This window comes from Mus pahari, chromosome 7 (assembly GCF_900095145.1).
Source record: "Mus pahari chromosome 7, PAHARI_EIJ_v1.1, whole genome shotgun sequence".
Classification (NCBI taxonomy): domain Eukaryota; kingdom Metazoa; phylum Chordata; class Mammalia; order Rodentia; family Muridae; genus Mus; species Mus pahari.
Window position 1 is genome coordinate 1,519,036 of NC_034596.1, and position 22,701 is coordinate 1,541,736.

At 46.8% G+C, this 22,701-nt stretch overlaps 2 protein-coding genes across 8 annotated transcripts in view; both read left to right on the plus strand.

The window, feature by feature from the left end:
- The window catches only part of Gtf3c2 (general transcription factor IIIC subunit 2), a 24,506-nt gene extending 17,776 nt beyond the window's left edge, over nucleotides 1-6,730 (plus strand). For all 4 annotated transcript variants that reach the window (XM_029540770.1, XM_021201780.2, XM_021201779.2 and 1 more), the window contains 7 exons: nucleotides 3,446-3,590; nucleotides 3,677-3,838; nucleotides 4,019-4,106; nucleotides 4,340-4,468; nucleotides 5,044-5,196; nucleotides 5,288-5,395; nucleotides 5,768-6,730. In XM_029540770.1, coding sequence (XP_029396630.1) covers nucleotides 3,446-3,590; nucleotides 3,677-3,838; nucleotides 4,019-4,106; nucleotides 4,340-4,468; nucleotides 5,044-5,196; nucleotides 5,288-5,395; nucleotides 5,768-5,986 — 1,004 coding nt within the window. In that variant the 3' untranslated portion in view covers nucleotides 5,987-6,730. The remainder of the gene's footprint in view (nucleotides 1-3,445; nucleotides 3,591-3,676; nucleotides 3,839-4,018; nucleotides 4,107-4,339; nucleotides 4,469-5,043; nucleotides 5,197-5,287; nucleotides 5,396-5,767) is intronic.
- Nucleotides 6,731-9,192: 2,462 nt separating this feature from the next.
- On the plus strand, nucleotides 9,193-21,633 carry Mpv17 (mitochondrial inner membrane protein MPV17). Of its 4 annotated transcripts, none has more exons than XM_021202517.2 (8): nucleotides 9,193-9,299; nucleotides 9,754-9,828; nucleotides 17,384-17,499; nucleotides 17,695-17,787; nucleotides 17,884-17,979; nucleotides 18,201-18,239; nucleotides 18,445-18,497; nucleotides 21,050-21,633. In XM_021202517.2, the coding sequence occupies exons 2-8, from the start codon at nucleotides 9,759-9,761 to the stop codon at nucleotides 21,117-21,119; spliced, it is 537 nt and encodes a 178-aa protein (XP_021058176.1). In that variant the 5' UTR covers nucleotides 9,193-9,299; nucleotides 9,754-9,758; the 3' UTR covers nucleotides 21,120-21,633. The 4 variants fall into 4 exon arrangements, with proteins under 4 accessions (XP_021058176.1, XP_021058177.1, XP_029397087.1 ...); XM_021202518.2 differs by having other exon boundaries at nucleotides 9,199-9,299; nucleotides 18,201-18,233; XM_029541227.1 differs by lacking the exon at nucleotides 9,193-9,299 and adding an exon at nucleotides 9,310-9,355.
- Nucleotides 21,634-22,701: the final 1,068 nt, after the last annotated feature.

Consider the following 22,701-nt stretch of genomic DNA (forward strand, 5'->3'; position numbering starts at 1 on the left):
CCAGCAAGGACAGCCAACCTAGCTGCAGTGGGGACCCCAGTGTACTGGAGACGCAGCGCTAGGGCTCGCCAGCAAGGACAGCGGCAGCCGTGGAGTGGAGTCGACTAGACTCTAGAATGCTAGAGGGCAGAGCTGGAGAAGTGATGCAAGCCCTTTGGAGCCCAGAAGATCATGTGTTTGTGGCTCCCAGACATTGGAACAAGAGCTATAAAGTTGAAGTTGCCTTGGAGACCCACATGTTAGAGATGCCAGAGCCATGGGATACCTGCTGGGGAAAGCTACTAACGGGGTTAAACCAGCCAAGAGAAAGAATTGTGTTGTAGTCAACAAAGCTGAAAGGAGTTGGACATGGAGATGCAGAATTTGGAGTTTGCCCAGCTGGTTTTTGGTCTTGGTTTTGGTCCAGTATTTCCTCACTCTGACATTTTGGGATGGTAATGTATATCTTGTGATGTTGGAGATATGTGATCTCCTTTTGGATTTTGACTTTGTAGGGGATTATAGTTAAGAGATTGCATGAATCTCAGAAGAGATTTTGAACTTTGGATTTTTAAATATTGTGATAGATTATGGGGACTTTTAGAGTTGGACTAAATGCATTTAGAAGTTTGTTACAGCTAAAAGCCTGTGGATGCCACGGAGTGGAATGTGGTTTGAATAGGTTTGGGCCCCATAGATTCATGTGTTTTAATGCTTGGCCATAGGGAATGGCAGTATTAGGTGTGGCATTATTGGAGGAGATGTGGCTTTGTTGGAGGAGGTGTGTTGCTGTGTGAGTATAGACTTTGAGGTTTCCTATACTCAGGATCCACCCAGTGTGGAACAGTCTTGACTGCTTTCAGATCAAGATGTAGAACTCTTAGCTCTTCTAGCACCAAGTGCGCCTTTATTTGCATTTATAAGAGTTGTCTTGGTCATGGTGTCTCTTCATAGCAATAAAACCCTAATTAAGACAGTAATTTTGAAAGATAATTAGAGAAAACTGATAAACACAACAGACTATTCAGCAATGAAAAAGTGAAGGTCTCCTGACACATAATATGGAAACAGCTAAGATAATCACTGAAAGAAACTACTCACAGTCACAATGCCTACTAATTACTGGGTTAGTAATTAGAAAGTTGCTTGCCTCACTCAAAATAGATGCAAAGAGTCATAAGGAATTTTAACATTTATGGAAATATTTGGGTTCTTGTTTGCTGGGGTTATTTGACTAGTACAAGTAGCTACCAAATTCATAGAATTGTGTGCTTGAAATTAATGTATTTCATATAAATGTTTCCACTATAAAATAGAACATAGAAAAATTCCCTGATAGTAAGCACACAGGAGTTTAAAGAAAGACAAATTTATAGGAACAAGACCATACTATATAAGCTGTTTAAAGGTGTAGGGAGTTGGAGAAATAGCTTAAGAACACTGGCAGCTCTTCCGAGGACCTGAGTTGAGTGCATGGCAGCTCACATGGTAACTCTAGTGCTAGGGGTTCCAGTGCCCTCTTAAAGGTGTTGCTGGGTCTGTGGTGCAGGAGCATCAGGTTCAAGGAATGCCCAGACATTTTAGACCATATCTCAAAGTTAAAAATAGAAAGGTTAGCAAGTGCTTTGTAATATTCATTAGGTCCTAGGTATAATCTCCCAGTTCTTCAAATAAGTATAAAGATATTTAATTACATATTTTTACATTTATTTATGGGGGGGGCAACGTATGGAGTTTAGAAGATTGTGGAAATTGGTTTTCTGTTTTTTGTTTTTCGAGACAGGGTTTCTCTGTATAGCCCTGGCTGTCCTGGAACTCACTCTGTAGACCAGGCTGGCCTCAAATCAGAAATTCACCTGCTTCTACCTCCTAAGTGCCAGGATTAAAGGCATGTGCCACCACTGCCCAGCTTGTAAGATTTTTTTAATGTCTGTTATTTTTCATTTTTATCTGAATTACGTTTGAGCACCTCTCCTTTGCTATCCTTGGTTTAGTCAGCCAAGTTGTTTTGTGTGCCCATTTGTTGTCTTTTCCTCTGCATCTTGTTGCTTTTGTTATTCTTTTGTAATTCTGTTGTAGAGCAGAATTAGAATAATGCATCAAGGGACTGGAGAGATGGCTCAGCGGTTAAGAGCACTGACTGCTTGCTCATCTAAAGGCCCTGAGTTCAAATCCCAGCAACCACATGGTGGCTCACAAACCATCTGTAATAGGATCTGATGCCCTTTTCTGGTGTGTCTGAAGACAGCTACAGTGTACTTACATATAATAAATACATCTTTTAAAAAGAAAAAAGAGTAATGCATCAAATAGTAATGATTTTAGGCTTTGGGAGCATTCTGACATTGTTGGTACTAAATTCTGCTATTTGGATATGTAATCAACCCTAGACATTGTCTAAATGAGTAAGTGTGATTGTTTTAATGTAACTTACTGAGGCAGGCAGGCAGGTACCCTAAGCCAAGCATGGTGGCTTATAGTTATTCTCCCAGCACAGTGGAGGCAGAGGCAGAAGGATGCTATGAGTTTGAGGCCAACCTGAATACTCCCAAGCTGTCTCAAAAGAATATTATGCAGGGAGGGTAAAACTCCATCCCCATGAGATGGAGCACTTGCCTGGCGTGCATGAGGCAAGGTCAGTCCCCAGTACCAAATAAAGAACGCAGCACTCTGATTTATTGGTTATAGTTTGACAGCTGCTATTCTGAAGGAGTTGTGTTTTGTTTTGTTGAGATAGGGCTTTGGAGTACCCCAGGCAGATAATCCTGCCTCAGCCCAAATGCTGAGGTTATAAATATGTCCCACCGTATCAGCAGATAGTCACTATTTTAAAATTCTTTTACCCCGAGGCCCAAGAGATGAGTCAGCACTTAGGAGCATGAACTGTCCTTGCAGAGGACCTGAATTCACTTCCCCGAATCCACGTGTAATTCCTGCTCTAGGAGATCCAAAGCCCTCCCTCCTCTGGCATCCACATGTACCTACATTCACACATACACATGCTCCCATACAATACACAGAATTAAAAGAAAAAAAATCTCTTTATTTAGCAGCCATCAGATGCACTCTTTCAAATGAGGGTTCAGGACTCCGCTGCCATCTTTTAGTTGGAGTCAGGTTGGGTGTTTGAGCTGAGCTGGGAAGGAGAACTCAGCCAGTCGTCATTGTCCTCTCTTTCACTGTAGTGTGGATGTGACAGTACGAGACATGTCTACCATCTCAAAGAAAGAAATGAGGCCACAGAGCCGAGGGCCTTCCTAATGCAACGGTGTCCAACCCTCCTCATGCTAGGACACTTTAGTACAGTCCCTCACGGGTGCTGACCCCAGCTGTAACATGTGTTGCCACTTCATAACTGTAATTTTGTTACAGTTAAGAATTGTAATGTAAATACTTTTAGAGATAGAGGTTTTCCAAAGGTCAAGAACTTCTGCTTTAATGTCTACATATTTTATCTCTACTTTAGGCATGGTAGTTTTCTGGAATCTTCCCACTAACTCGCCCCTCCAAAGGATACGGCTCTCTGATGGCTCCTTAAAGCTCTACCCCTTCCAGTGTTTCCTAGCCCATGACCAGGCCGTCCGTACAATTCAGTGGTGCAAAGCTAACAGGTACGGAGTAAGAGGGCTGTGGAGTGGGGAACTGTAGCAGGCCGACTCTTCTGTTCAGGCTCTGATCTCATTTCCCATTTTTTCAGTCATTTCCTGGTATCTGCGGGGAGTGACCGGAAAATCAAATTCTGGGATCTTCGACGACCTTATGAACCAATAAACTGTATCAAGCGCTTCTTGAGTACAGAGCTTTCCTGGTTGCTCCCCTATAATGGGGTCACAGTGGCTCAAGACAACTGTTATGCCTCGTACGACAAGATGAAGATATGAGTTCTGGGGACAGGCCCTGCGGGTTGGGGGACAGAGCATGTCAGATTGTGGGGAAAGGAGAGTTGAGTTGGTTGGCTGAGATATCTGAATTCTGGAAGAAACACACACTGTTCTTAGAAGAAGGAAGGCTTATTTTATTTTTTTTTTCACTTTTTCAGTTACGGGCTCTGTGGAATTCATTACATTGATGCCGGTTACCTTGGTTTTAAGGCCTACTTTACTGCTCCACGAAAAGGCACTGTCTGGGTGAGCCTCTCCTTTCCCCAAGCTTCAGTATGCAGGAAATGTTCACTGTAGTAAGTCAGGAGCAGACAGTAACACAGAACACCATTCAGGGCACAAGGAGGAGCAGGTACATGACAACTGTATCATTAGGGACAAGAACTGGGTTTTTGTATCTCTCTCCTCAACATCAGACTATATAGTCATTATCACATGAATGAGTGGACAGGTGAAATAAATGCGTCTTTTCCTATTAGAGTCTTTCAGGTTCAGACTGGCTTGGGACAGTAGCTGCAGGAGATATATCTGGGGAGCTCATTGCAGCTATTTTACCTGATATGGCATCAAATCCAATCAATGTCAAGAAACCTGCAGAAAGACGATTTGTAAGTATATGAACATTCATTTATTACACCATAATCTTTTACCTTGCCAGCTCTTGGTAGAATACAGACTAGTGCTTGCTCCAAGCTCTACGGTCCTTGAAGCTAGGACTTACATATAATCTTCTCTACCCTATTAGAACTGAGCATGTTTCTTTAAGAATTGATACTGTCATTACACTTAAGTCGTGTGTATGGGGTTGGTGTGCAGGGTTCACGGGTCTGGCCACGGTCAGGTCTTTGTCTCGACCTTAGGCCATCAGGTTGCAGCCCTCGTGCCAGCCTCAGGGTGTGTTTATTCTTTCTGTTTCTGAGACTTTGCCACAGTAAGCCAGTTTCCTTTCTGCTTTGTGTTCAGTATTTAGAATCTGTTTCGAGAGATGGCTTAGCATGTAAAGACACCAGCTGCTAAGCCTATATGAGCTGAGCTTATTCCCTGGGGCCCACAGAAGGGAAGAAAGAATTGACTCCTAAAGTTGTTTTTTGACCTCCACATGCACCCTATGGTATATGTGAATACATGCAGTTATAAATAAATTTAAAAAATTAAGATGCTAACCTTCTGGTCTTCTCTTTAGCCTATATATAAAGCAGATCTGATACCATACCAGGACAGCCCCGAAGACCAAGACTACTCCTCGACTTCCTCTGAGACCCCCAATCCTCCCAAAGCGAGAACCTACACTGAAACCATCAACCACCACTACTTGCTCTTTCAAGATACAGATCTGGTAAGTTGTGACTGCAAGTCATTGTGACATTAGGAAAGATAGAAACCTTAGATAGCAGGGAGTCCTAAGGAATTCCACCTCTGTTTCCCAGAGTTCCTTCCACAATCTGCTTCGTAGAGAACCAATGCTTCGCATGCAGGAGGGAGAGGGACATTCTCAGCTTTGCCTGGACAGGCTGCAACTTGAAGCTATTCACAAGGTGAGAACCTTGTCTTGTATCTCTCCCACCCTCTACAATCAGTGAAATAAGATGTTTAAAGGCAGCAGCAATGGCTGGAGGGAAAGCAGCCTTGACTCTCCTGGGTTATGGTATATAGACCTCATTCATTGACTGTCTCACATGGTCCAGTCCTCCTGATTGTGGCTTTATTTGGTTGGCTGGTTTTGAGTGGTTTTGATACAGGGTCAGTAACTGTCGGGGAGCTCATCTTGTAGACTAGGTTGGCGTCAGACTCACAGAGATCCGCCTGCTTCTGCCTTGTGATTGCTGGAATGGAAGGTGTGATGATGTGTTTTAAATGCTCATGCAGGTGCACTTTGAGGCTCTGTGTGTTTTCTGCTTTCTCCACAGGTACGCTTCAGCCCAAACCTGGACTCCTATGGATGGCTGGTATCTGGGGGGCAGTCAGGGCTGGTTCGGATCCATTTTGTTCGTGGACTCACCTCCCCACTGGCCCACCGTGTACAGCTTGAAAGCCGAGCCAACTTCAATGCTATGTTCCAACCATCCTTTCCAACTGAAGGGCCTGGTTTCTCTCCAAGCAGCCATTGCCTTCTCCCCAACCCCTAGTCTGGTCCACACAGAACTCTTGGACTGAAGTCTGCCAAGAACAAATGGCGCCCATGCATAGAGCATAGGACCTGGGCCCTTCCTGGACAGTGATGGTGCCAGGCCTAAATCTTTAGGCCTACATGCCCCAAACTCCTTAAATCCCTCTCCTTCCACAGACTTCTATGGTCACAGCTCCCTGCAGGTAGGGGGGCTCCCCCTCCACAACAATTCCTATGCCTAAAACCGTGGCTCACAAGAAACACTCAGGCCAAACCTAGGCTTGGGAGTCAGATTGCTCATATTGAGCATATTGTGAAGGAGGCAAAGCTAAGTAAAGGTACTGGGTGTTTTGAGAGCACTGGTGAGTGGGTGTTTGGACAGTCGGAAAGGATATCTTCATGAAGGCTCCTGTCTATTTCCAGAATTTGATGTTATTGCCTTCCAATCTTCCTCATTAGAATAACCAACACACAGGCCCAATGGTGGGGGCAGTAATTTATTGGACTGAAGCTGCTCATAACTTTAACTGAGGAACAACATAAGCACCCTGCCAGTAGGACAGCAGCTAGCTCTTACTTGTTCCTGCTTATGAAATATTCCCAATCACTGACATGTGACACTACTTGAACACTCCTGGATAGTGTTTTTAAATTTTTTGAAGCTGAGTATAGTGGTGCATACCTGTAATCCCAGCAGTCGGGAGGCCGAGGCAGAAGGATCACAAGTCTGCATTCAGTCTGGGCTATCTCATAAAACCAAAAAAGTAAAAAAAAGAAAAGAAAAAAAGATCTTCCTTTATATCACGTCAGAGTATACCTCTATTAATTTTACTAATGGGTGTTAGAAAACGGTCACCCTTCCCTGTGGCTGCCCTTTTCAGTACTTCACAGTAGCTATCATGTGTTTCCCAAGTCACTTTTTTCTCTAGATTAAATATCTTTAGTTATTTCAATCATTCTTTTACAAGTCATGATTTTTGATCTTTATGATATGGTCACATTGCTGACGTATTAAACATGTTTAAACTCTGTATAGAAAGTATTTAGAACCCAATAATGTATTGTTCTCCCAATCAAGTCCTCTGTGGATAGCAGCACCTCACATGACTGACGCTGCCTTGAAAACACAGGTAGCCCCAGAGATGTGAGATTGCCGAATCACAGCCAGGGGGCGCATTGGAGTATACAGGCTGAAGTGTGGAAGGAAGGAAGTAGTTACCATCTTAGGAAACAGGAACCAGGTAGCCTGTTTCCTCTTGGATGAGATGCAGTTTACATTAGTATTGCCTGAAACAAAACCTAGACTTTAGAGCACTCAAGATTGGCCTGTTGTATCTGGGAACAGTTTTCTACCTGAGTAGTGTAGATTTGTCAGACGCCAGAGAGTCAAGTAGTGAGTCCCCTTCCTATACATTAGAGGAAGCAGTGCTACCTCTAGGAGCAGAGGGGCCCACAGCTGCATTAGTGTTAGGAGCGAGTGTTGGAGCACTCTGCTGTGATCCAGCTCGGGCTGTGTCGGGCTTGAACTAATAAAGAAGTGCCTTCCACTGCAGAGGGTCTTGGCTTGTCCTGCAGAGCAACCCATCCATACAGCACATCTGTTATTTCCCTACTTCCAGTGGTAGAGCAGGTGGAACCTGGGGGGACTAAAGGCTGTGTCAGCGACCCTGCTCCTGGTGTTGATTCAACCTTGAGCTCAGAAGTAACTGTGGGAGTAATGTTTTCTGCTGTTCTTTCCCACAAGCCTTTTCTCCTTAGTCCGTTTTTCTCCCTGTCTTCCTTCCCAGTGTATCTGTGTTCTTGGTTCTTGCTCTTCTTCCTCTGTGCCTTAGCTTATTCTGTTGCCTTTGCCATCAGTACCTAAGTCCTGTTTGTCCTTCAAGATCCCATCTTAGAGCTGGGATGTAGCTCAATGGAAGGGCATGTGCTTAGTGTGTGTGCAAGATCCTGGGTTCACTTCCCTCCGGGTATCTTCTCCCCTCCAGAAACTCCCAGGTCAAACTTCACTAAGGAACTTTTATATTTCTCTAGTGGGAGTAAAAATCTCCCATTTGCTTCAGAGAAGGTAGGATAGATAGATGATATATTAAGCATTTTCTGTGGCTGGGGTGCTTTTCATATACCCCTGAGCTCTATGGGGTAGGTACTGTTTTATGTAATGACAATTAGATTCTGAGAGGTTAAACAAGGTTTGAATCCATATTGCTTAAAAACACCTTCCAATCTTGCACATTTGGGCTCCTTATTACATCTAGTGAAATTCCTTTAGCATGTTCTGTACACAGGGATCTAGTAGAATCCGTCGTTCATTAATCATACAGGAGCTGACTAACTGAGCTGGGGGTGGACAGTCAGCAGTTAAGTTGTCCTTTTTCAAGGCTTGGGGATGTATACATCTTTACCTACCTCAGGAAGGGATTTGCAGGGAGTTGGGTGTTACAACTAGAGGGAGACTAAGATTCCTAAACTTTTTTTTAAAAAAAAAAACAAAAAACAAAAAAAACAGTCTTATGCCTCTTTGTTTAACATGACTCTAGAAGCTGGGTGTGGTGGCACACGCCTTTAATCCCATCCCAGCATTTGGGAGGCAGAGGCAGGCGGATTTCTGAGTTCGAGGCCAGCCTGGTCTGCAGAGAGTTCCAAGACAGCTAGGGCTACACAGAGAAACCTTGTCTCGAGAAAACAACAAACAAAAGCATGACTCTAGAAACCCATAAAACAAAACAAACCCTCCATTGAGTCCCTTGTACATCCCTAGAGTTCGAGGAGCCCTGATTGCAAGACATTTACAAATTGATGACCAAGCCTTAAGACAGCTAGCACGGGAGTTCTCAGGTTCTGCTAAGCCAGTGGTTCTGAAAGTTGACTGCTTGTCCAAAAAGATATTTCAGACAAAACTTTAAAAGTTGGTATAAAGAACAAGAAAAAAAAAAATAGAACAAGTCTTGAGTTCCGCTCACTTGGGAGCTTGGGTACACCTGCACTACTTCCGCATTCAAACAGAAGGGCGTCCAGACCTGACTACCTCCAGGAGACAGTCTGGGGAGAGCGAGGGGGCGTGGGGGCAGCCGAGTTACAGGGAAGCACAGACTGTCCTACACCGATGTTTGGTGCAGTTCAGGAGAAGGGGGCTGGCCACTCCCCTTAAGCGGTCCGCTGAGCCGCCTCCCATGGGGTATCATAGGCCCCACCCACCTGCATTCCTCCTGGACTGCTTGTGTCTAAACAACAGCTCAGCCGGCAGGCAGACGGAAGAGGCGGTGCTCGATAGGGAAGTCCCTGAGCCAGCTTCGGTCACGTGAGAGGGGATTCTGCGCAGAGCTGGCACTCAGGTGAGTGGAGGTTCTTGGCAGAGGCTTGAAGCACTGTGGGCCGAGAATTCTTGCAGGTCATGTGACCTTACAGATCTAGGTCCTTGGTTTATTTCTGGTGTGTAGTTGCTCTTATAAAGGATGTGGATTAGTTCCAACTGAGTCTGAATCTGGGGACCTATCGTGTTTACTTGGGGGATGGAACCCAGTCTCTGGATGGAAGCCAGAGTTAAGTCTAATTTCATAAGTGACTTAATCAGGACTGGATGCCCTGCTTCAGGACCGGGTTACTCAAAACTGCTTCCTTTCCAGTTGTATAGTGATCACAAGGCAGAGACACGGCCCAGTAAGCAAGCTTTCTGAGGCCTCTGTCACTTGCAGAGTTTGGGAGGAAGGAGAGTGAGCATAAGGAAATGGCAGGCATGTTCTTTACTGTGAGGGGCAATGGGAGTGACTTCTCCTCTTGGTTTGACAGGGGGCATGGCACTCTGGCGAGCATACCAGAGGGCCCTGGCAGCACATCCGTGGAAAGTCCAGGTTCTGACAGCTGGTGAGTGTCGCTCTGGGACCAGAGTATAATTAGAGCAGCTGATTTGAGGAAGAGGAGGCCCATATCTCGGCACCCACTTCCTCCTGTTTAGCCCTCCGGAAGGGTTTCCCTTCTCCCGAACTATTATGTCTGTTTTGGAGGGTGAGCTATTTCTGAGACCCATGTTGGAGGGGAGACGAACAAAGACGTGGCTCAGAGGTTAACAACGCACACTGCTCTGTGGAGGATTCAGCACAGTGTCAGGTAGCTCACAGCACCAGCTCCAGCTCCAGAGGGGTCTGTCGCCTCCAACCACTGGGGCATCTGCACAAACACACACAGACCACACAGTTTAAAATGTTAGCAACAAATCTAAAAGAGAGAGATACACAGTCTGTCAAGCAAGACTTAAAGTCCTCAAAAATGTAGGTGATTTTGTTCGTTTGGGTTTTTCAAGGCAGGACTTCTTTGTGTGGTCCTGGCTGTCATGGAACAGAGTGCCAGAGTGGCCCTCAACTTAGAGATCCACCTGTCTCTCCTTCCCAAGGGCTAGGATTAAAGGGGTGTGCCACTGCTGCCTAGCCTAAGTAGTCCATTCTTAAAAAGCATTGCCCCCAAGAGGCTCCACCTTGGGAAATTAAATGCTTTCCTCTTACACTTTATAGTGTGCTGAGCATGTTGTCTCCGTGCACAGGAGCCTCCAAAGGTCTGTTAGCTGGAACGAGTCCACATTAAATGACGCGTCTGACAAGTGCTAAAGTAACTTCCTCTAGTTTATTTTTATACATATTTTTTATTGTGAAGTATATAAAACAGTCATCTAAAGTTTACATCATATTAAAAGGGAATACTTCTGAGTCAGTTATCAGCTTTGGGACTCAGTTGGGTCTCTCTCCTCAGTTCATATATTCCAGTTTTTATTTCATTTTTATTTTAAGACAAGAGTCACACAACCCTGGGCTGACCTGGAATTCACATTGTAGCCAGACTGGCCTTAAACTTGCAGCTGTCTCAGCCCCCTGAATGCTGAAATTACAAATGTAAGCCACTACAGCTGGCTAGATGACCACTTTCCTGAGCTTAGCTTACATCGTTGTTTGGCTTTTCTTACAAACATATTCTCAGTACACTAACTGGGGCCTTTTTACTCTGTCAGTGATGAAGTAGCAACTTCACAGTGCCTTCTGTGTCTGTGTCCACCTTCCTTTTGCTGGTTACTCACTGTTGTTATCACTGGGGCTATTCTAAGGTCGCTTGCTTTGAAGCACATCTTAGATTCCTCCTTGGCCAATTTTTCAGGCAAATTGAAGTTTTTTTCATACGCATACAGAAGCCACAGAATGAGGGGCAAAGTGCTAGTTCAAGGGGACAGGACAAGGAGGCACAGCAGGCCTCTGACCATCAGAGCAATGCAGTGGGCAATCGGGTAATAAACATGTCTTGCCTATGCCATATTCTTCGGAGGGCTGAGGGGAAAGAGGGAGGCTAAAGGGTAGGTAGACCAGAGGTCTTGTCAGTAGAATAGCTGTACGTTAGCATTAGAAACTGCACGACTGGCCAGAGGTGGACTCTTACTCCTCTCTGGCCCCTCTTGTCCTCAGAGTGTCCGACCTGCATGACTCACCTGGCTGAGTGTGTGGTGACTCACGCTGGACTGTGTGGCTGTGATGGGAACTGACATGCTGGGCCCTTTGCCCAGCCTCAGATTCCCTCAGGGCCCCTAGCTGCCAGATAGAAGGTCCCCCCTTGTGGCCATAGGAATGGAGAGGAAAGGACAGCCATGCTTCCCCCACCTAAATGATCCATAGCTCACTAAAGCTCCAGGGCACAAGTGCAGAGATGTGGCTGCCTGGGCTGCCAGGACTAGGCTCTTACCTGGTCTCATGTACACATCGCTCCTGAAGCTGCTGCGTCTTCATCTGGTTCTGAAGCAAGCTGTAGCCTCGCAGCATGTCTCATAGACTTCCCCTTCTTTGCTCCCAGGGTGTTTGGACCAGCCTACAATAAAAGGTGGGGGTGGGCTTAGCTCACCTAACCATTTTGGACTGTTGTCAGGGAATAGTGTCTCCAGAGGTCCCATGGGATAGCTCACACTGAGAAACAACAGAGATTTCAGACTTGGAGCTTAGAAGACCAAGATCTGAATCTCAGAGCATAGCACTTAGTAACTGCCTAATTAGTCCACATCAATAAACCTCTTTGGGCCTCAGTTTCCTCATTTAGAACTTAAAAGGTCAGTTCCAGGAATTATCTCTGAGAGAAGCTCTGCAAGTGTTATTCCCTTATCTACTCACAGGCCTCCAGGTGGGAGCTGCAGCCTCGCACACGCCGGGCAAGCACACTCTCTGGACAGTATGTCTACATTATTTAGCGTGTGTATGCACATGTGTGTTGCATGACTATACAGTCAGTTCTCTCCTGGAACTGACTGGAACTTTTTAAAATGTATAATAAACTGGAAGGTTTATTCAAGTTGGCCTTTCCTATGATTATTGGCAACCTGTGTATAGCAAACACCTTTGTTTGTTTGTTTGTTTGAGACAGGGTTTCTCTGTGTATCTTTGGCTGTCCTGGAACTCACTCTGTAGACCAGGCTGGCCTCCAGCTCAAAAATCCACCTGCCTCTGCCTTCCAAGTGCTGAGATTAAAGACATGCGCCACTATGCCCAGCTGGTTATTTCCAGTCAGAATCTCTCTTTGTAGCTCAGGCTAGCCTTGAACTCACCAGTCCTTCTACTTCAACCTTTCAAGTGCCTAGATCATAGGCTTGAACATACCCAGCTTATGTATAAGTACCTTAGCTTTGGTTTTCCAAAAAGCAGGGTCTGAAACTATGTGCAGGTTAGAAAGTCACCCTTCCCAAGGGCAAAAGGGAGAGTGGGTATGAAGGTATTAAAACAGCTGCTCCTTGGGACCTTCTGGGCCTTGGAACTGACAAGCAATTTGAAATACCTTACTGGATGAAGAGTCATTTCAGGAGAAGAGACCTCAGCCCACCAGCTTCGTCCCCACACTAGGGACACTTAACTCTTCTCTACTGTGTTCACGTGTGTGTGTGTAGTCCCCTGAGGCAGTGACCGTGAGAGCCTGGGTATGAGAGGCCTGAAGGAGGCCTGTCTGCTTCAATTGGAGTAAGGACTAGAGCAAGAGACCTGGGAATTGGGATCTGAAATGGTTTAGCAGAAGTGTCTAATATACCAGTTTTAGGTCAAGCTAGAGTCACGACCAGGACATCCTGTGCTCTGCAGAGTCTGAGTCAGCCTCATCCCTTCCTTTCTGGAGGGCTCTTCCAGACTCCAGTGGGCCCAGAGCCCGGGCCACCAGGGCAGCTACACTGTAGGCACCGATTTCCCTGGAACCTGAATTAAGCCAGAGTGAGAGTCTCACAGGCCTAGATACTACAGAAAGGGAAACTGAGGCACAAGCAGGGTATGGTATGCACTTTGGCATCAACAGAGTCAGCTCTAGAGCTGGCACTGGAATCTAGGGCCCTAGGACACTGTCACCCCAGCTGGTCTGGGTTTAAACTTGACAAACTGCAGAACTGGCTTTTTTTTTTTTTTTTTTTTTTTTTGGTTTTTCGAGACAGGGTCTCTCTGTGTAGCTCTGGCTGTTCTGGAACTCACTCTGTAGACCAGGCTGGCCTCGAACTCAAATCTGTCTGCCTCTGCTTCCCAAGTGCTGGGATTAAAGGCGTGCGCCACCACTGCCCCATAGAACTGGCCGTTATGGATAGGAATGAACTGAGCACTCAGACCTACCCCAGGGAATATGCTTCCGCTTCTCAACAGAGTTTGAGCTGCCTCTGGGTTCTAGGTCAGTTCAAGCTCCTGCTCCTGCCAGGAGGGCCCTCAGTCAGCAGCATTGCTGGGCCCATGCCAGGAATATCTTCACCTGCAAACTCCTCCCCCCCCCCCTTTTTTTTTGAGACAGAGTTTCTCTGTATAGCCCGGGCTGTCCTGGAACTCACTTTATAGACCAGGCTGGCCTCGAACTCAGAAATCCGCCTGTCTCTGCCACCCGAGTGCTGGGATTAAAGGCATGTACCACCACGCCCAGCCCCCTCCCCTATTCTTTTTTTTTTGTTTTGTTTGGTTTGGTTTTTGGAGACAGGGTTTCTCTGTGTAGCCCTGGCTGTCCTGGAACTCACTCTGTAGACCAGGCTGGCCTCGAACTCAGAAATCCGCCTGCCTCTACCTTCCGAGTGCTGGGATTAAAGGCATGTGCCACCATGCCCGGCTCCCCTCCCCTATTCTTAAAGGCACAGTCCATCTCATTCCGGGCAGCTACTCCCTGCACATCTGCAGTCTCACCTTCCATCGACACTATTTTCCTGCGCATAAGACTCTGCAGAGTAAGTGTAGATGCAAAGGGAAGGAAGCGGAGGATTTGGCTCTCCTTGTGCTTTGGAAGATGATGGGAAAGTTGGGACTTTTCCATTCATGGGCAGGGGATGGTCTCAAATAGTTCAGTACCCAGAGTCACGCATCTCTTTCCCTGCCCCACCTCCTGGATCCACAGAGAGTGACGAATGAGAACTGGCACCTACCCAGAGGCATGATGTCATCATACTCAGAACCAATGTCTACTTGCTAGGCTCTGTGCCCAGCCTGGCTTTGGGGCACCACTGCCCAACAAACCCTCATCCCATCCCACCAGGGCTCTGCCACTATGTGTTTTCAGGCTTCCAGCTCTCAAGTTCAGGAAGAGAGGAAGCGGATTGCTATACTGTCCTAGTTAACCAGATAATAACGCACTGCAAGTCACCCAGAGGCTGGGTGCTTTGGGTGTTGGATGCAGTTTGAATGTCTGAGTCCTTCCTGTTGAAGGCTTGTTTGGAAGGCAGGCTTTGCCCTTGGCCTGGACTACTGCCATTGGCCACCCTGGAATGACTGCAGGTCCAGTGGCCATAATCTCTTTTTTGGTTTTTCGAGACAGGGTTTCTCTGTGTAGCCCTGGCTCTCCTGGAACTCACCCTGTAGATCAGGCTGGCCTGGAACTCAGAAATCCGCCTGCCTCTCACATCTCTATTTCTTAAGAATATTTCTAGCCGGGCGTGGTGGTGCACGCCTTTAATCCCAGCACTCGGGAGGCAGAGGCAGGCGGATTTCTGAGTTCGAGGCCAGCCTGGTCTACAAAGTGCGTTCCAGGACAGCCAGGGCTACACAGAGAAACCCTGTCTCGAAAAATCTAAAAGAAAAAAAAAAAAAAAGGAAAAAAAAAAAAAAAATATTCCTGCCTGTCATCCCTATGGGTAACAAGGAATAGAGGTGGTAGAAACCTGGGCAGTAAGTACACAGTACGTTTTTAATGTGTTTAAGCATATGTGTGCCTATTTGTACCACATCTGTGCCTAGTGCCCACAGAGACCAGAAGAGGCCACTGGATCTCTTGAAATGAGTTAGAAATGGTTGTAAGCTGCCATGTGTGTGCTGGAAACCAAGTCTGGGTCCTCTGCAAGAACTGTAAGTGCTAATAACCACTGAGCCCCTTGTCTGCTTGTTTTCTATGTATTTTGGTTGTTTTGCTTGAGACAAAGTCTCACCACATAGCTCTGGCCTTAGAGCTTGAAAGAATCCTTGTGCCTCTCTGCCTCCCAAGTGCTGAGGTCACAGGTATGTGCTGCTCTACCTGCCCAGGAAACAGCTTTGCTATGTGGTCCCTTTGAGCCATCCCTGGGTTGGACCCTGCCTTTGGTAGCCCATGGCCTCTGAGCCTGCTTTTGCTTATACTCTGCCTTCCTTTTTCCCCTGCTTGAGTTGATCTAAAACTCTACTCCCTACGAAGTCACTTCCTGTCTCCAGGGGCCCCTAGTTAGATGTGTACATGTCTCCTGAACCTCTTGGATCTTTTTTGAGGATTCACTGATTCCTTTGTGAACTGTCACCATCGTATCAAAGTGGACTGTTGTCCCTTCATCACCCACATGCCTTCAACCTTCTCAGGTCCATTTCCCCTTTGTGCGTGGCTGCAGTAGTCCAGGAGAGAGCTGGAGAGAGAACCCTGAGCCCACAGCTGATGGCCACATAGTGGGAGGTGGAGGGGCTGAGGGGAGTGTTAACTCACTGGGGCAGGCCGCACACGCGGCTTCTCTGGCATCCTCAAACCTTCCCTCAAGCAAGCTTGTTGTTTGGGGCTATAAGTTTTTGTTTGATTCTTTTCTGACCACCTTTTAGGGTCTTGGTTATGTGTGGGGAATGAAACCGTGTCTAAGCTTCTATTTTGGCCACCCCTCACGCCCCTTGTCTGACTGTTCCGGGGAGATTCAGGGGAAGAGAGGCAGCACTGGCAGAATGGGATGCTGAGGGAGAGGAAGAGCTGCTAGATGGCCAGCTGCCCAGGTCATGTAGGGTTGCCCATCACCAGCTCTAGCTCCTAGCTTTCCTCAGCTGCCTCTGACTAGGTTGCTCTGAGGAAGTGCAGTGAAGGCGTGGGGGAAGATCAGGGCTGTGTGTGCAGCCAGCATGGACGTCAGAGCCAGCCTCAGAACAAGGAATAGGGTTGAAGGATGTGTTTGCCCAGTGCTAATTGAGGGCAGCGGGACAGTTGTAGCTTTGGGGCTGGAGGGGACTCTCATTACTCACTGAGATGGATGGAGGAGCCGGAGGTCATACAGTCATTCCCAAGTGGCCCTGTGACTGTAAGAAATGGTCACACCATCATGACAAACTGAAGGCTTTAAATAGTGATGACTCCAGTTCTGTCTTGGCTTTGAGGGGTGTCTGTGCAGTTAGGGGGGCGGGAAGCAGGTGCAGAGGTCTGAGGGAAAAAGTCCTATTGCAAACTCAAGGGTGAGAAAGGAGGGTTTGGACATCCTGTGTGCATGGTGGCCAGGACTCTTCCCTGTGGAGGAGGCTGTTAATATCAAAACATTCTGGTATCATTTGAGCACATTTTGGAAAGATTTATCCATGCTGTTTTCTACCAATAAAGACCCCTAAGGCAAAAGACATTGGCCATGTCTTGCTTTGGGCTGGCAAGAGAGAGTGCAAATCTCTCACTATACTGAGCATAATCCGCTAGTGTCTCGGAGTCCTCAAAAAGACAGCGTCTAGAGGTCACACTGCCTGCCTCTGCCGCACCAGCTGTGAAATTGTGGGCCTTCGTGTCCACACCTCTGGAAGAGGAGTTGAAGTGCAATGTTCTAAAAGAGCTTTTCCATTCTGGCCTCTGGTTCTTAACCATGAAGTTTAGGCTTTCATTCTTCTACCAGCATTCAGTCCTGGTTTCCTACAACTTGCTGTGTTCATAGATTCTGACCTGCTCATTCCAGTTCCCGTGGTCTCACTATGTACTGACTGGCCTGGGACTCCTACGTAGCCTAGGCTGGCCTCAAACTTATAGCAGTTCTACCTCTGCCTCCCAAGTGCTGGGATGCCAGACATGCACCACCATGCCCCTTATCCCGTGTCTGTTAAGAGATGTCACCATACTTGAGAAGCAGAGGGCTTCAAGACAACAAGAAGGGGCTGGTCATTTGCCAGAACAAAGCCCTAGGACTCAGAGTGCCAAGCCTTATTGGGTCAGCAGCTTCCTTTTAGGGGATGTCCTGACATCATCTATGTACCTTACACAGGATCACTGATGGGCATAGGTGACATGATCTCACAGCAACTGGTGGAGAGGCGGGGTCTCCAGCAACACCAGGCAGGCCGGACTCTGACCATGGTATCCCTGGGCTGTGGCTTTGTGGTAAGTTCTGCTTGCAGTAGGGCTGCATTGCCTTGGCTTTTCCATTGGCCTTTCCTACCTAGGCCAGCCTGTGCCTTTTTGGTCTTAGAGTCTGCCTTCTTCAGGCATTGATTTCTGTTCCTGGGGGTAGAAGCTTTGAGTTATGAAAGCCAAGGGTCTGTCATTGTGCCCTGATGTCCTCTCTTTTACTCTCAGGGCCCTGTCGTCGGAGGCTGGTACAAGGCTTTGGACCACTTAATCCCTGGCACCACGAAGGTGCATGCACTGAAGAAGATGTTGTTAGATCAGGTGAGCTAAGTAAGAGAAAAGGGCTGGGGGAGGAGAGCCTGGCTTAGCCGGAGTGGCGGGTGCCCATGAAGCTTTCACTTGGCTCCTCTTCCCTAGGGGGGCTTTGCCCCATGTTTCTTAGGCTGCTTTCTCCCACTGGTAGGGATACTCAATGGAATGTCAGCCCAGGACAATTGGGCCAAACTGAAGCGGGTGAGTGCTTCCCTGCCCAGCAGGCTGGCTGCCCCCAGGTTAGGAGACAGGCAGGAGTGATGTACCAGGAGAGTCTCAGGCTGAGGAGGAAAGGAGCCTGGGGGCGGGGGGATTGGGCCAGGAGTGTCTTCTTGGAACAGAATCTGTGTGTGATATCCATGCAGGAGTGTGGCAGCAGCTTGGATATATAAGTATTAACTGTTCCCTCCCTGTCTTTGCAGGACTACCCTGATGCCCTCATCACCAACTACTATGTAAGAGTAAGCCCCTCCACTAGCTGTTCTGTCTCCTTCAGTCCAGGAGTGCCCTGAGCTCCGGGGCTCTTCCAGCATAGGCATCCCTCTGTTAGGGTCACTTTCTCATCCCCGCAGGGAAGCACCGGCCTTCAGCCTTTTCTTATGGAGATGGTGGCCTGGGGCAAGACAGGTAGGGGCACCTACTGACCTTCCCATTCTCTTCTTACAGCTCTGGCCTGCTGTGCAATTAGCCAACTTCTACCTGGTCCCCCTGCATTACAGGTATGGCAGATCCCTTCCTCACCCTTGAAGGAAGATCTCAGTTGGAGAGAAAATGGTAGCCATCCCAACCTTGACCTACTGTAGGTCTTCAGCTAGTAACACTATGCCTTGGTCAGGCGTCCTCAGAGTCTCAGGGGCTACATTGAGTCTTTACGGACACCATCTTAGAGTGTCACTGGCTGACGTGCCAGCTCCCTTGGGAGGCTTCTGCTCCCACAAACCTTGTTTCTGTCCCAACTGAGTTCCATGTTTGGTGGCTCATCTGCAGGCACAGTGCCTGGCTGTGGCACATTGGCAGCCTACGATAGACAGGAAGGTAGGCTCAGGGCTAAGTAGGAACCTTATCTGGTTGGCTCGCTGCAGAGGGTGATTTTGTTCTGATGATAAAGCTTGTTGCTGAACAGGGATTAAAAATAATTAAAAAGCTCTGGAGAGACGGTGCAGAGATTAAGAGAACTTGCTGCTGTCTCAGAGATGGAGGTTAGGTTCCCAGCACTTGCACGGTGTCCCACAACCATATGCAATTCCGTTTCTGGAGGGTCCTCATCCTATTCTGGCTTCCATGAGTTCTGCATACACATACATGCAGGCAAAATATCCATAAACGTAAAACAAAACACATAAATCTAAAATAAAAATTTAAGAGTGGCATTCGGTGAGGCTGGAAAATGCTCACATGGGTGGGATCTTAAGAGCACAGGAGCCGGGCGTGGTGGCGCACACCTTTAATCCCAGCACTTGGGAGGCAGAGGCAGGCGGATTTCTGAGTTCAAGGCCAGCCTGGTCTACAGAGTGAGTTCCAGGACAGCCAGAGCTACACAGAGAAACCCTGTCTCGAAAAACCAAAAAAAAAAAAAAAAAGAGCCCAGGAAACTATGAAACTCTCCAGATTTCACGTGGTTGATGGTTACACAGATAGCTTAGCTAAAAGAAATGCAGATTTCTGAGATAGTCCTACCACGTCAGGGTCTTTGGCAGCACTCTCAAACTAAAGCAAGGTCAGCCACTTCAAGCCTTTAATCCCAGCACTCAGAAGGCAGAGGCAGGTGGATCTCTGTTATTTTAATGCTAGCCTGGTCTACCTAGTGAGCTCCAGGATAGCTGGAGCTACACAGAGATCCTGCCTCAAAGCAAGGAATCAACTAAAGCAAGATTGGGAGTTCAGGACCCTCCTGAGACACATTAGCTCCTGCCTCAAAAACCTTTCATGTGTCTGTATATGAATGTCTAGCCTTCATAAATTTATGTGCACCCCATGAGGCCTGGTGCCCATGGAGGTCGGAAGAGAGCATGAGATCCTTGGAATTGAATTTACATACAGTTCTGGGCCACCATGTAGGTGCTAGGGACCAAACCCAGGTCCTCTGCAAGAGCAATTGGTGCTATTGATGTCTCCAGCCACTCAAAAAAACAATATTGTTTTAAAGGTTAAAAAAATATTGCTGGGTAGCATATGCCTTTAGTCACTCAGAGGTAAAGACAGTTGGAGCTCTGTGAGTTTAAGGCTAGCCTGATCTGCAGAGCACATTTCCAGGCTAGCCAAGGCTATAGAGGGAGAGCCTATCTCACATCAAACAAACAGTTTTGTTTTGTTTTTTAATGTGTGTGGCTATGTACATGTGTGAGCAGGGGCACAGACACAAAACAACGGCAGGTTCCCAGGAACTGGAGTTACAAACCATTGTGATCGGCCAGATATGGGTGTTGGGAACCAGGGTTGGATCTTCTGAAAAGGCCAGACATGAGAGTGCATACTTTTTATCCTGACACCAGAGTCAAAGGTGGGAGGATCAGGTGTTCAAGAGTTCAAGACTGTCTTTGGTGATCTAGCGACTACAAGTATTTTCTCTCTCCCTCCAGATAGGTAGGTAGGTAGGTAGATAGATGTATATACATATATATGAATTTTATATACACACATAAATGTGCCTATATATTATTTATATTTATATATAATATGATAACATACACACATATATTATTATCTAATATATCTAATATGATAGATAGATAGATAGATAGATAGATAGATAGATAGATAGATAGATAGATAGATAGATAGATGTGAATGGATGACAGGCAGGACATTATTTTTAGAAGTGAAGTCTTGGCTGATATAAGGTATACAGATATATTTGGAAAGGTCTAGATAGAGTCATTTGTTGAAAGAGAGCTGCTGGCTGGGTGATATGACTCAGTGGGTAAGAGCCCTTGCTGCCAGACCTGATGCCCTGAGCCCATGCCTTGGAACCCACATGGTAGAAGGAGAGAAATGGCTCCCCAGAGTCGTCCTCTGACTTTCATGTGCACCCATACACACATAGACAAAATTAATAAGGAAAGGGAGTGAGCTGTGGAGGTTACTTAAGCTTTGAGGCCTTCATCTGACAGGTGGAGCTGTGAGATAGAGCAGGACTGAACTGGTTGTCTCCTGGTCTGAAGCTGCACTCAGAGGAACGCAGCCCAAACCTGGAACTTCCTGCATAAGTCCTTTCCATTGCTCTCCCTACCCTGCTCCTTCCCTTCTTCTCAGTAGCATTCCTGTCCCTTAGGTTGGCTGTCGTCCAGTGTGTTGCTGTTGTCTGGAACTCCTACCTATCCTGGAAGGCACATCAGTTCTAAGCGTGCCTTGTTCCATGGTTTGTACTGATGCACCGTGACCCTGGAATGCAAACTCACCACATCAGGACTGGAGAGGTGGCTCAGCTGTTAGAAGCATGGACTATCTGCTCTACAGAGGACCTAAGTTTGGTTCCAAGCACCCACATCGGGTGGCTCACAACTCCCTATGTCTCCAGCTCCAGGAGATCCGATGTCCTCGTCTGGCCTCTGAAGCACCTGCAGTAACATGTATATGCCCAGGAGTGGACACGCATTTGTAGTTAAGCACACAATGAAACCTTTAAAAGGAAGGAGTGTGTCAGCTTCCATGCTATGGGGTTGCTGATGAGAATAGGGTGACCACTCTGAAGTGGCACATTTCACTCTAACCACTAAGACATTTATAATATTGCTGTCACTCTGGCACTTAGCTGATGGGGACACACTATAAGAAATGTGTCCTGGAAGCTGGGCATGGTGATACATGCCTTTAATCTCAGCACTCAGGAGGCAGAGGCAGGCAGATTTCTGAGTTCGAGGCTAGCCTGGTCTACAGAGCAAGTTCCAGGACAGCCAGGGCTACACAAAGAAACCCTGTCTCAGAAAACCAAAAACAAACAAATAAATAAATAATAAAAAAAATAGAATAAAATAAAAAATAAAAAAAGAAAGTCTGTGTCAGTCTCAACCTAGTGTCAATCCTCCTGCCTCAGCTTCTCAGCTTCTCAAATGCTGGATTAGAGAATTGTGTCCTGGGCTAGAGATATGGCTCAGTGGTTAAGAGCACTGACCGCTCTTCCAGAGGTCCTGAGTTCAAGTCCCAGCAACCACATGGTGGCTCACAACCATCCATAATGGGATCTGATGTTCTCTTCTGATGTCTGAAGACAGTGACAGTGTACTCATATACATTAAATAAATAAATAAATTGATCTTTTTTAAAAAAATCAAAAAGAATTGTGTCTAGCAGTTTTGTCACTGTACACATAAAGAGTATACTTACGCAGATGGTAACAATCAGTTGCTCAACATGGCCTCAGTGCAGAGCACGTGGCGTACTTTTCTGCTGCCAGTCTGATATGGTATACTGTTTTACAGAGAGCCTTTCATATGTAGAACACTCTAAAATAATAAATGGAGCAAGTTCATAACCCAGTAGCTATTGTTTACCATTAAGTTGTATACACTGTACATAGTTGCCCAAGATATACTTCCATATTACTGCCAGCTTGGTCTGTTTCCACCAGCGTCATTACAGATACATGAATCACGCACCAAGCTGAGACATGATAGCTAACGCTGCTGCGAGACAGGGTTTCTCTGTATAGCCCTGGCTGTCCTGGAACTCACTTTGTAGATCAGGCTGGCCTCGAACTCAGAAATCCGCCTGCCTCTGCCTCCCGAGTGCTGGGATTAAAGGTGTGTGCCACCACGCCCGGCTGTGGTAGGGATATTTCAGCTCTACTGTGATTATCTGAAGCCACCATGGTGTGTTACCATCACTGACTAAAAGGTTGCTATGCAGCATGACTGTCTACATCCCCACCACATAGTATATTTCCCACAGATATCTGTAGAATAATATGACCTTGCCAACTTTACC